Genomic DNA, 13151 nt, shown 5'->3' on the forward strand with positions numbered 1-13151 from the left:
TTCAATTTACCACTTTTAAAATACTCACATATAGCGTTTGAAAGAAACAGAGCCTAGAGATCAGCTTAAAGCTCTTAGAGCTGTCTTCAAGAGGGAACCTACCAAGCTTAAAGCATCGTGTCTCACTTACCAGTAGAGTTCCTGCAGGCCAAATTCAGTTTAAAATATCACCTGTGTAACCACATTATCTTCATTAGGTCAAACAGACTCACATCAAACCCTATTTAACCTTATCAAAACAACAGATTAAAACCAGCACATACAGATATTTATCTCCACAGGATAAGCCAGTTTCTCAAAAATCTATCATAGAAGATACCAGAAGCTTTTACAGCATTGTTTTTTGATCAAGTTTGTGGCACTCTCAACTGCCCTTTTTTAGGCATTTTAACTGGAACTCTTTCCAAATCTAGTGCCATGTGAGGAACTGCAGCAGTTAGGAACATGCTACACCTTCTGTATCAGTGACAATGTACAAGAACAGATCCCACATCTGATACCTAGAACGATCTTGCTATTACTAGCAAAAAGCATTTGGGGGCTTTCTGTAGATGTATTTGGCACCAAACACCAAAATTCACTGTCAGCACTCAATTTAAGAAGCAATAAAACTGCTCTCAAATTGCATAAAATACAGACTAGGTCTTGAGTGGGCAGAGAACTGCTTACAGTGAAAGGTTCCCTCTTTCAGAATGATGTGTGAAATGCTGTGAGAACACTAGAAAGGGATGAACCACCAAATATGAAAATCAGATTAGGGCCTATGAATAAAAGAAATCAATGAAAAATCTGCTTTGAAAAACTGATGGGTAAAGGACAGAATCCATCCTTTGGAGGACTAAATCCAACATGGCTGAATTTGACTTTACAGGAACCCTTCACTCCCCTAAATGTTTTGTCCAGCAAACCATTATAGACAAACATGCTGAGATCTGCCATCCAGAGGAAAAAAACACAGCCTTGGTTTTACACATTTTAATCCTTCCAAAATTCTCCGACCATAATGCCACTCTAACAGAAAAGCACAATCAATGGAAATTAACTGAAAACATTACAGCATTTTGGGAAAACAGAATTTTTCCAGTAATTCACATGGTCAAATAAAAATTGATCAAGAAATACTTCCTGTTTACTGACATAACTGAGTATCTTGCTCTGAATGCACTGCTGCAGCATCCAACAGCCACTAGGCTCAAGGTTACAGAAGCCTCTCCAAGTGGTTTCTTTACTAATGGACTATTCTGAAGTAAAAGCAGAGTTAAGTGTGGGCCTAGGACAGTGACTCTAGGAGGAAACACACAGTAACGTTCTTCACAGAGGACTTCACGAAGGACTGAGTCCAAAGGCAGCTGAAAAGTGACCAAGATATTTCAGTGGTCACAAAATCAGAACACAATGTTAATTCTACTAGAAAAGTAATGATTAATTCAGTATAGGTTTTTCAGAGGCAGGACACTTGTGTCCAGCCACGTAATGATATTCTAAACATATACATGTAAGAGAATTAAATTGAGAAGCAATACAGAAATGGAATACATACAAGTGGCTAAACAGACATAATTGCACCTACCACTAAATTCAAGTCCATCTATGGTTGTTGGACTTGATGTTAGGGCTCTTTTCCAAACTAAATGATTCTATAAATTCACATAAAACGAATTAAGAATACACACTCAAACAATCTGTATTAGTTTAGTCTAACCTAATTCTAGGCAGGTACATTTGACATATATTCTGCATAAAGTTACACCAAAATGAAGACAGGGCTGCCACAAAATATTGGTTATTCCGTTCATCAGTTGTCGCTACCTCCTCTGTTGTGCCAGCAAAAGAAATCATAAGCCTTCCCTAAACCCCTTACAGTAAACTTGGGCAGTTTAGCTTAAATCAATGAAGTTGTATTTTGAGTCTTGATTGAAGCAGATCTGGGAACAGAGGCAGAATAGCTCATGCCATACATAGGTTCTTGGATGGCCTCATTCTGCACTTGTAACTAGTTCATAAAAATGTCTGAATTAACAGGTCTTAATCAGTTATACAGTCTGCAGAGCTTCTGACTTGGGCTGCAGATGGAGCTACTGTGAACTGCACCTGTCAAGTATGTATAGAGGTGACCCTACCCAATCCAGAAAACAACATATTAAAGAAGCCAGAAGATCCCACATTTGCATTTGCCATCCTGAACAGATTTTCTTCTGAGAGATCACTCTCATTAGAGAGCCATGTCTTACATAACTGAGCATTCTTCTTTTGTCACAATCTAGACTGATCAGTTAAAGCACGCAACCCAAATGCTGTCACTCTTTAAAAAAATCATACATACTTCAATCCTCAGATGTACATTAGCAGATAACAATGGTGTGTGATTTCATGTATAATTCAATCCTTATTCTTTCTTACAAAGCCTTCATCCCTAAAGGAGCATGTCCAAAATTTCCATCACTTGCTATCAGTATTACCACTCCATCAGGTAGCCTTCCTTTACCTGAAGCAGTTTTAAGAACACGGCCTGAAAAGGTAAAGGTAAGACCATGAGCTAGGACTGAAGCAGACCCATTCATGTTAAGCCATTAGCTAGTAAACAGCTTTTTGCAACATTCAGCATTAAAGAGGTTCTTTCAAATGCTAACTTCAGTGTATCTGTGTATTTTTATAAACACATATGTTTTATGCACACACACAAACATATATATTTGCAGGTTCTAATGACAAATAGCTGATACTGAAAAGCTGCAATGAATAATTTTGGGCAGCTGCTAAGGCTAGAAGAGATAATCTCAATAGATGCTGCCAATCTCAAATCTATTTACTTCCTGTACTTGTGACCTATCAAGATGCGGAAGCAAGCAACACGAAGCATAATAAACTCTGCAAGTTAAAGAGTCTCTTTTCAAAGAAAAGACATTGAATGTAAGGTTTAGAACTTTCATTAGTGCCCACAGCAATTCAAGATTAAGAACAAATTGTCTCATGAAAGGAGCAGCACAGCTGGAACTCCAAGTTTTAAACTTGGGTGTTAAAAAGTAGCAATTTAGCTACTCTAGCCACCACCAGTCTGAAACGAGATCAAAATCATTTCCGTTCTGAGCATCAGAAATGACTGGAGGACTTTGATAATCACCTGATTCATAAAGGTATAAAATAACAAGCCTCCCTAACAGTCTGCTGAGTAAGTGCCAAGCTTGTTTTACAACCACAGATTAAAATATTTGTCAACTGCAAACAGTTATGTCTTCCAATAGAGGATACCGCTAGACCAACTTTAGACAAACCTCTTATAAGATGACATCATCTACCCTGCTCCAACATATTCTTGTGAGCAAACTTCTGAGCACCTGGCTTTGCACTTCTCCTTAATAAATTCTTTTACTTTTTACATATTTTACAAAAAGGGCAAGTGCTTTGAGAAATTGAAATCGTGCAGCTACAATAAGTTTATGGCAACTCCATCCTTTAGATAATGCTAAAAGAATAATTTTCATCTCATTACCCTGTCCTAGGACACTAACTCAAGATGAAAGATCTTAGACTATGTACAAAGATGAAGTATAAACCATTACTTCAAAATATATCACCACTACATTAGTCTGGTAACTCAAATCCAGACTTCAACAAACTTTCCACTTGTAGACTTCTAACATCTTTGTTGGAATCTTGGTTCTTAAATCACAGAAATTATCATCTTCTGGCACACAATGAGAATCTCTGAGGAAACCCCACAGTACCTACCAGAATCTAAGCAAAACCCACTACAACCAATACAACACAATAGCTTGCTGCTTGTGCCTTCCAAATCCAGGAACTAACTGAAGGTAATGAGCAGGTACAACTGAAGTATCACATCCTTCTGATGACACCTTTCATCTGTTAGCCAGACATCACTCACCACTTCATGCTGAATAAAAACCAGTTCCTCCAACTTAAAGAAATTAATCCCACTAAACATATTCCTGTTCCCTACAAGACTACTTTAAAGCTATTCTTATGAGTTATACCCTTCAGTATTCCATTGTTGAACTAGTGCATACACTCACAGGAGCCACTTTTACTCTACTTTGATAATCTTTGATAAATTAAAAAGAAGGGGTTTTTTTATCCCTGTATTGTCTTGTTTTTGCATTAAGAAGCCATCTTTACAAATATTCTTCCAAGGCTTAACAGGAACTTTAGAGACAGCTGTGATCGGGCTAAAAAAAAAAAAAAAGACTGAAAAACAAAATTAAAAACTTGTGCATACAGTGCAAACACAGGTTTGCAGGGGTAAAACTCTGCAGCAGTTTATGCTAATTTAAGCCGAGATATCTGTGCCCACGCTTTATCAAAATAACTTGTTCCCATCTCCTTCACAGTACTGCCAGCAATCCTCAGAGTCAGACACTGAGGGGATCTGAACACAAACTAATCAGAGCTGATGACTTGTCAACTGGGCAAGGACCTGAACCCTTGGAAAAGATTTTTGTACTGGGACAGAAGGAATAGCAGAACTAAACTAATTAACACAGTTCTAGACATTACTAACACACGCTTGACAGGTAATTTCAGATACTGCAGGAATATGTGATTAAGTCTGGAACTAAGGAAGCTGTACTCATCAGAACTGATTCAAAAAGTCATCCTATATGTTCTATGTAATTTTCCTCCTAGCTTCATCAGGAAAGTTCTGAAGGTTTGTGGTAGCTGCTAGAAAATATCCCTATGAGACACAGCGGTCAGATAACTTCAAAATATTGTCAGCTTTCATTTCCATCGCCAAAACACTATCTCCTGTAAGAATTACATTATCTCAGCTCATACAAACTCTTGAGGAATTTAATTCTTATCAACTCTTTGATAGCATACAGCTATTCTAAACTACAGTTCTTTGTTTCTGCAAGATTAATGCTAGGAGGAACAGTTCAGATTCCCTACTGGACTTGAAAGTTGGTTTTTTTTTTTTTTTCTTCTCCAGAGTACTATAAGCAGTGTTTAAAAAACTGCACAGCACATGCAATTTGTTCTCCTTCAGTCCTCAGCAGATAGAAAGGAACAGAACTGGAGGGCAGTAAAGATTTTTGACTCTAAACAATTGTGGTTCATGCTGCTTTTCACATGGGTCTTCAGACAAGTAAGTACACAGTTCCTAAAGGAAATCTCAATGACAGTGACAGTTCTGCACAATCACACCTATGCCTGGCCAAGTACAAGAGTCATGATGGACACAAACTGAGTTACAAACATATCAGAGACATGGTTAGACAAATGAGTGTCACAGCCTGCAACCTCTTCTGGGGAACTATGAACATTCAGCATATTGAGTATTTAGAAAAGTGCCAGACTTCAGCTCCTGATCCATGGTATTTGCTTTAAAAGTGCTGTACATAAGCAGTCAACACACAAGATGTGACAGTATGGACTTTCACTGCCAATTACATTCCAGAAATGCTAGTGCTGAAGTCCAAATTAACTGAAAATTGACTTTGTTAAAAAGCTGGTTTGGAATTTCAGCTACTTGTGGCAGTCTAAATAGAATACAAACTGAGTACTATAAAGCTGGAAATTTTCCTGAGGCACTTAGCCAAAATTAACCTTGATTATTTTGAGGGTTACTGAATCAAAACCAAATCAAAAAAAAAAAAAAAAAATTGCGTTAAGTACTTTCAAATGAACATACAACTCCAAAGTTCTGACTGGCATTCTCTAAAGATCCCTATGCAGCCCAGAAGCCAGTTGTTCAAAGCGCTCTCCACACCACCACCACCATTCAGCTGGATTTCACAGATAGCCACCCCTGCTCCTGTGCAGTCTCTGTGGCACTGCCCTGCAGGACAGGTTCTGCATCTGGGGCCTTTCTTTCCCATACATGTGATTTATCTGAAATATGGCACCACAGCCTGTGGCATGAAAAGCTATACCTTCCAATCTCATTCTCACAGCCAACAATGGAGAACTGTTCTGCTAACAACCCCCCTTCCAGGATTTCCTGGAATTCTTTCTTTCACTACCCTCTCAGTGCTGTCAGAGAATCTTATTACGTACTCAACACAGTTCTGGATCTCCACAGCATTATGCAACTGTGCTGTTTGCGTGTAATCCAATTTACTCAGGCTAAGAATCTTGGGAGACCTCAGGTCCATACCCCTTAGCCCTCCTACCTGACTGGACCTCTACACCAGCAACAGCCTCTTTCCAGTGCAGCTTCTTAACTCGTTTGACAGACTAACGCAAGCTGAGAGCACAAGCTGAGCCAGATCTCTGGAACACTGCAAGAAGTGTACAGTCTTACCAGGCAGGAGAGGATCTTCAATACATAGCATGGATGGTCTGTATCCATTAGTCATGACTTTCATGATTTCTTCTTTGGCAATATAGGCACCTCCATTTTTTATTCTAATACCAGTTTTCAAGTAGTTAAAATTCCTTCCATAGAGTTCAAAAAATTCTATTAGAAGCATTCCAAGGTTTTCATCAGCTCTTCTGGCATCAATTCTTGGATGTAGCTGTAACACAAACCAGTTTTGCTTATTAAAAATTAGTAGTTTTCAGACCATAACACAGGGCAAAAAAAACCTCTCATTTAAACAGCTAAGCATTTCTTCACATAAGTCTCAACTGAGTCATTCACCCTTCAGGTACTTAAACCATCCTGACATAACCGAGAGGGGGCAGCACTTCAGCAGTATCTGGAAGCTAAAGAATTCCTTCATCTTTCCTCATGTTGTTTTTTGAGGATTAGGGAACTCTTTTCCCTAAGTCAAAAGCAATAAAAAAGTACTGCATACTAAGTTATAGCCTAGTCAGTAACAAAGTGCCCAATTTTTCACAGAAAATCCAAAACTCAATGTTTTCAGAAAGTGGGGGGCAATCTAGTTGCCCCAACTGAAACACAGTTTGTGTCTGTATCTCCACCTATTATACTTGGTATATAAAATCTATAGTAATATTTCAGTCAAAACCACCAGCAGCAGAATATCTAAGTTTTCCACCACAGCTGCTGAGAGATGCCAACCCCATACTTCATGATACCTGCACAAGGCTCACTCACAAAAATATTTTAGAAGTTGTAACTTATTTGTAACATTGTAACTTGGCTATTTCATCAGTCAAGTACAGCATCTGCCAGTCTTAAGGATGTCAAAACCTAACCAACATATAAGTAAAAAACCAACTTGACTGTTGGATTTCATCATTTTAATAAACACAGAAATAAGTACTCTGCAAATGCAGTACCAGTAGTCTGGGAAGCACGAGACAAACTGCATCCTGCAGATTTATGAAACACCATTAAGGTGATTGAGGTACAGGCCCTGGTGTGGAGAGCAATGCACAGCCTCTATGCCTTTCACAAGGCTCCTGCTGCTGTTCCAGCTCACACTGAAAAGATCCTGGATGTTTGAGAGGTAGTCCACAGGATCTTTCAACAGTCAAACACTCTGAGCCATAACAGTAATGCTGAGCACTGCAAGGGGCGTCAAAAGAAACAGTAAATAAAAGGGCATAGGAACAAACCCCAAAAAGTTTCAAAAGAAACATTTCAAAGAACAGAAACAAACAGGGAACAGACTTACCTGCAGGAAACTAATTGCCATTAAAATTAGGCTGTAAGAGCTAATTCCACCAGTAAAAACTTCATTCAAATCCCTCTGAAGGAGGAACTGTTTTAATACTAAAATCAAGTAAGGTAGCAAAGAATATTTCTGCAAAGCAAAGTAAGTATAATCAATGACAATGTCAACATTCCAAAACAAAGAACTACACAATCTCAATACACAAAGATTCATCTAACAGAATAATATTTTCAGTGGTGTGCTATACAGTGTTTCCACAGGAAGAACTAAAACATGGGGGTTTTTATTCCAGAAACGTATGAATAGACTTCAATTCTTATTTGATGGAAGACCTTACATATCAAATTTATTTCCCACCTTAACAGCAAGATTTTTACATCCTTCTTTGAATGTCAGTGTCACTTACTATACTCAAAGCTTTCACTCTAAATAGTACTTTTACTACAGAGCATAAAAGGAAACTTTTAAGTGTGTAGCTACACAAGAACTGGTTTTTGACAGTTTAGCAAGACAGTATTCATAATGCAGCATCACTTAAATTCAAGGTAAGCAAGAAAAGATACTTGCTTTAGAAGCAAAGTTGAGTACCTATCTGCAGATCTAGACATGACTGTAAGAAGTCCTTCCACAGTGTACAGGTTTATTCACTCAAACACCTAGCACTCAAAGGGAACACTGAATGGACACCAACAGATAATAAATTAAAACATCCATGTTTCATCAGTATTAATGAAAATAGTCTTCAGCAATAAATTTTCAAGCTGCGCCAAAAAAGGTTAGCTAAGCATCTAGCACATCCTTGGTAAGTAGCATAACATTCACTATATGGCTGATACCTTCATGTATTCCTTGATAAATCGAGCTGCCTTCACACCAGTCTCTACATTAAAACTGATGTCAACTTTCACTTCTGTCTCCTGGTCAGTGAGTTTTATTATTGGTACCTGAAAAGATTTAGACAAGATTATGAATCCCCAGAAATACAGCACTGGTGCTATTCCCTAGCTTACCCAAGACCCATGGATATTAGCAATCCAATGAATCCAACTACCAAGTCTGTCTGAGAGGAGGTAACAATCCTAACCTGACTGAGAAGTGAATGCTTTTTAGGGAGGTGATTCATGTACAACCACATTAACTTACCATTGCCCTGATACTCTCCCATAGCCATTAGCTATCTGCCTTCATAGCTGCAATAGCAGTGTTTCATACAACAACTTAATTTACTTAATTTAATGACTTATTCCAGTTAATAGGAGATCTTCTAATCGCATAACCTGTGGGAACTGCATTCCTCTGACCCAGCACTGCACCATTCACTTGCTAAACTGACAGAAAACCAGCCTAGCAGAAAGCAACGCCTGTTGGTTTATCAAGATGAACTGGTTCAATGCAGAGTCAAATGAAAGCCAAAAGAGATAAAGCAAAACAGCCGTAGCAGAATGGCAGGAATAAATTATTATAGAATGATGAATATATAGTTCAGCTTCACACCACTACCTGGAAGGCAATGCCCTACAAAATCATCTTACAATCATAACTTAAACTTCAGCTGATAACATTTATTTTTATATTGAACTCCTCATATTTTTAATCTGAAATGGAAAACCAAAAAAAACCGGAAGTATAGCACCATTTTATATCAACATCAGAAAAAAAAAAAAAAAAAAGGAAGGGGTAGTAGAATTGTAAGCCTAGCCTAGCACCATTTTCCATCATTAAATGGTAATACAGGTTCTGAAAATCCCTATAGTTCTCAGGTAAACCAAAGGCTACCAAAGCTACCGTTATGTACTGCTATTCTAATGAAAGCCACAGGAATATTATGAGCCTACAAGAGGAAGACTGTTTTGGGAACCACAAAACAGAAGTTTGGAATACTCACCTTAGTCCCCTGGAGAAAACATCACTTGCTCATTAACGTAACATTTGCATGCATTAAGTTTTTAACAGTCAACATGATTCAGGCTAACAAGACGGAAGAGATAGTACACATCAGAGTCACAAATGAAATAAAGCTCTCAAGTAGTGTCTTTTGGAAGGGAAAACCCAATGTTAGGTTTGGAACACTTCACTATGCCATCAGAAACAATACCACCTGAAAACCCTGTTGAAAGCTAGACAGCTCTAGTTACTGGTCCATGGCTAAGCCAATTCCTCTCAAAGGTCAGTGGAAAAACATAATGCAAATAGTTAACTTATTTGACTGGATATTTTGCAAATACTAACTTTCAGATCTTTATTGATAATGTAAGTATGAAGTATGGCCTTCGGCAAACACAGTACACAGAATTACCAATGTCAGTGTAAAAGAGCCCATACTATAGCCAAACACATATAGACTACTGAAATCTTGCACAGAGAGCTTAAGACAATATAATTTGCTTCATGAATTAAGAACACTATTTATCACCAACATCTTAAGAGGTCTCTTTTTCAGTTCAGTATTCCAAAGCTATTACTTACCGTAGCTTTGTCAAGTACTTTAATGGAATATGGCTCAGCCACACTGTGTTTTCTCAGTGCTTGCTCCAACAGCTGTAAAGGGGGTCGTTCCCATTTCCCAAAAACAACTAGATCAATATCACTAGACAAAAACAACACAGCACGAAATCCATTAAGTCTAAAGCATAATACACTACCAAAAAATATGGTACAATTGGCATTCCACACATTACAAGTCGTACAAGGTGATCATTTTGCACTTTGCAATGTAGGTTCCCAGTAAGTTTCTTCTAGGAACATTAAGCAAGAGAGTCCATGGTGTTTTAGGACTCAAAGCAACATTCTAGTTTCCTGCTTCCAGTACTCTGATGAGTTCTTTGAGCTCTTTTCCCTCTTACCTTTCATGCTCCCTCTCCTCTGACTTCCACAGCCCAATTCCATGCCTCACCTATCTACTCACATTGACAGGCATTTTAATAATCCAAATAATTTTATCAGTGATTGGTATTCATAGAAATAAAATTTCCAGTGCTTTCCTACTGAAAATTTAATTGATGTAAAGACAACATAGTCTTTAAGACAGAGCTACACAGGTTTCCACATCCAACTGAAGCATTAAGTGATATAAAATGCCAAATTAAGTAAGACGTTTTGCTCTCCAGAAAGATGGGAATACAGCACTGTGATGGTTCTTTTGACTTTACAGAGTAACTCTGTGATAAAGGACACATTCTCAGTAATTCATCTTATTTAACAAAACACAATCTTTAAAAGGGAAATATTAAACTTTCAGTTTCACTGTATGTTAAAAAAAAAAAAAAAAAAAAAAGCTAAAGACTAACCCCAGGCACAAGGAAGAAAAGGTAATTCACCAAAGGGTCAATAAACAGAGCAGAGCAGTAAGATTATACATCAAATACATACTGCAAATCTTGAAGTTCAAAAGCTCTTCCCTTTGCACATGAAATATTAGATCAACGTTTTACTGAAAGTTTGACAGGTTTTCACATTCCAGTCTAAACTCTTCTTTGAAATTTAACATTTCTCTAAAAGAAGACAAACTTTTATATAAGAGTAAACTATTACTTACCTAGTTGGAAGATAAAGCCCTGTACTAAAGCTGCCAAATATCTGGACCTGAAAAGAACACAGCAGGAAAATATCTTGCAATTATGAATGTTCACTTCCTTTTACTTTCACAAAACTTAATACTTTTCTTAACTTGTTAAGGATATAGCCAAGTAAAAAAGTTACTTTAAAATATATTCTCTGCACAAACAAAAAAACTTTCTTACAGATGCAACTTTAGAGGAAACTGGGCTTTTTTAACATTAAATAACTACCAATTCAGCTAGCAGAGAATAAATTTAAGCAATCTCTGTTCATTATTTATTTCCAGTTTGACAGACATACAAGCTTCTATCAATTTCCTTCCCTTCTACTCCTTCCTTTCCTTACAGGACAGCTTCATTGAAATTGGAAGAGTTTAAGGGGAAAAGTTTTCCCTAATTTTTATGTTTAAAAAGCAGCAAGTACATCTAAGCATACAATTCAGGTAAATATAAATACTCCAGATTTTACTGTTAAGAACAACTACAAAGTAGCAGCAGGTGTTTTTGTGTGGAAAAGAAGGCATGATGAAGATACACCCACAGGCCACATCAAATACATTCAGCGAGCTTCCCATCTAAAGAATTGAGATGTTCTTCCCTCTCCAATACAGCAAAGCCCAATTTACAAGCTCACTTAGTTTTTTCCTGGGAAACACAGGGCCTTTTCAGAGTTTATATTGATTTCCACAAGGTAGAAAAATCTCACTATGAAGGAAAAACATGGGTGAGGATGAAGCAGATGAGCTTTACAGTATTTTTAGCTCAGTGCTGTGGCCTGAGCCCTCACTCTCTGCCATGGAAGGCTATGAAATCACAGTGGTCTGAAACACTTTTCTCGTTGTTAATGACAATGCTGCAATCTGGTAATCACAAAGGTGATGCCAGAAATACAGTTCAAAATACATTCTTTTTGGATGAGCAGACATATTCATTGGGTAACAAAGTGTTAGAAATTACACCAGCTTAGATTGCAATGTATCTCAGGGAGTGCAATTTTCCCACTACAGTAGGGGTAGAGTAATTCCTTGAATGCCAAATTCATGAAGAATACAAAAAAAAAAAAAAAATCCACATTTATTTGCTCTTTTGTAAAATATTTTGATTTACAAATATCCAGAGTCAGGACTCCTTGCAGAAATGGATACATAGGCATTTTAACATTCAAAATTAAATTATCCAGAGACAATCAGTTTAATAAGCTTTTACTTTAAGAAATGCACTACTAAAAGCTGACAATTCTTCACATTCCCAGTTCTCAAAATGAAAAAAATAGTCAGTTCATTAACACAAAATCTAGGTTTGAAATTTCCCCAGGTTTTAAAATAAATTTCCAAATACTGCAAGAGCTGTGATATTAAGTCGATTGCCTTAAACTTGAAGGGTTACCTGTTCGTTTCTAAAACAAAGAAAGATAATAGCAAGGTTAAGTGAACCAAGCTCCACAATTTCCTAGAGAAGCAAATCAAAACTTAAGTTACACTCACATCAGCAGTAGGCCAAAGATCTTTGATGACTGTTTCTATCCTTTTTACCACTTCTCTTCTCATAGCTGCTTCTTCAGGACGAGGGGACATGAAGTCATAGAAGTCAATTATTTCTTCATGTAGTCTAATGGAGAAAGTAGGATCAGTTATAGTGACAATTTATCTATTACAATAAATTTTACAAGGAACAGGCCATAGGCTCTATTTAATATCATCCTTTAACCAAAAATCGCAGAACATTAGCTCTAGTAGACATTTACTAAATTTCTTATTGGCTCAGTGAAGGCCAAATTCAATTCTTAATGATTATTTTCTTTAAAAAACAAAGCTGAGTCTGAAAAACTACATAATGATGCAAATGTGAAGCAGCACAAGACCAACTAAAGTCTTCAAGCAGGTTTATTCTTCCAGCAGTTCTTACTTCTGTGTATGTGGCAGTTTACACAGACTACAAACAGGACACTGGCATTAATGGGTTTTTGCAGAGGACAATAAAAAGGACATTTGAGTATTTCTTGATGTAAAAATGTCCACTTTGACAAATGGAGATTCCTTTGACATTCAAG

The 13151-nt window shown here is 37.3% G+C and overlaps 1 protein-coding gene across 4 annotated transcripts in view; it reads right to left on the reverse strand.

The window, feature by feature from the left end:
* Positions 1-12745, reverse strand: part of PAPD7 (poly(A) RNA polymerase D7, non-canonical) — a 42909-nt gene extending 30164 nt beyond the window's left edge. For 2 of the 4 annotated variants that reach the window (XM_017738746.1, XM_008637209.2), the window contains exons 1-6: positions 12586-12745; positions 11080-11126; positions 10011-10131; positions 8381-8488; positions 7545-7673; positions 6263-6476 (exon numbers count right to left, since the gene is read on the reverse strand). In XM_017738746.1, the coding sequence (XP_017594235.1) occupies positions 6263-6476; positions 7545-7673; positions 8381-8488; positions 10011-10131; positions 11080-11126; positions 12586-12675 (709 nt within the window). In that variant the 5' untranslated portion in view covers positions 12676-12745. The remainder of the gene's footprint in view (positions 1-6262; positions 6477-7544; positions 7674-8380; positions 8489-10010; positions 10132-11079; positions 11127-12585) is intronic. The other 2 variants (XM_017738747.1, XM_008637208.2) reach the window with 1 other exon arrangement.
* Positions 12746-13151: the final 406 nt, after the last annotated feature.

The sequence above is a fragment of the Corvus brachyrhynchos genome, unplaced genomic scaffold (assembly GCF_000691975.1).
Source record: "Corvus brachyrhynchos isolate BGI_N302 unplaced genomic scaffold, ASM69197v1 scaffold23, whole genome shotgun sequence".
NCBI lineage: Eukaryota > Metazoa > Chordata > Aves > Passeriformes > Corvidae > Corvus > Corvus brachyrhynchos.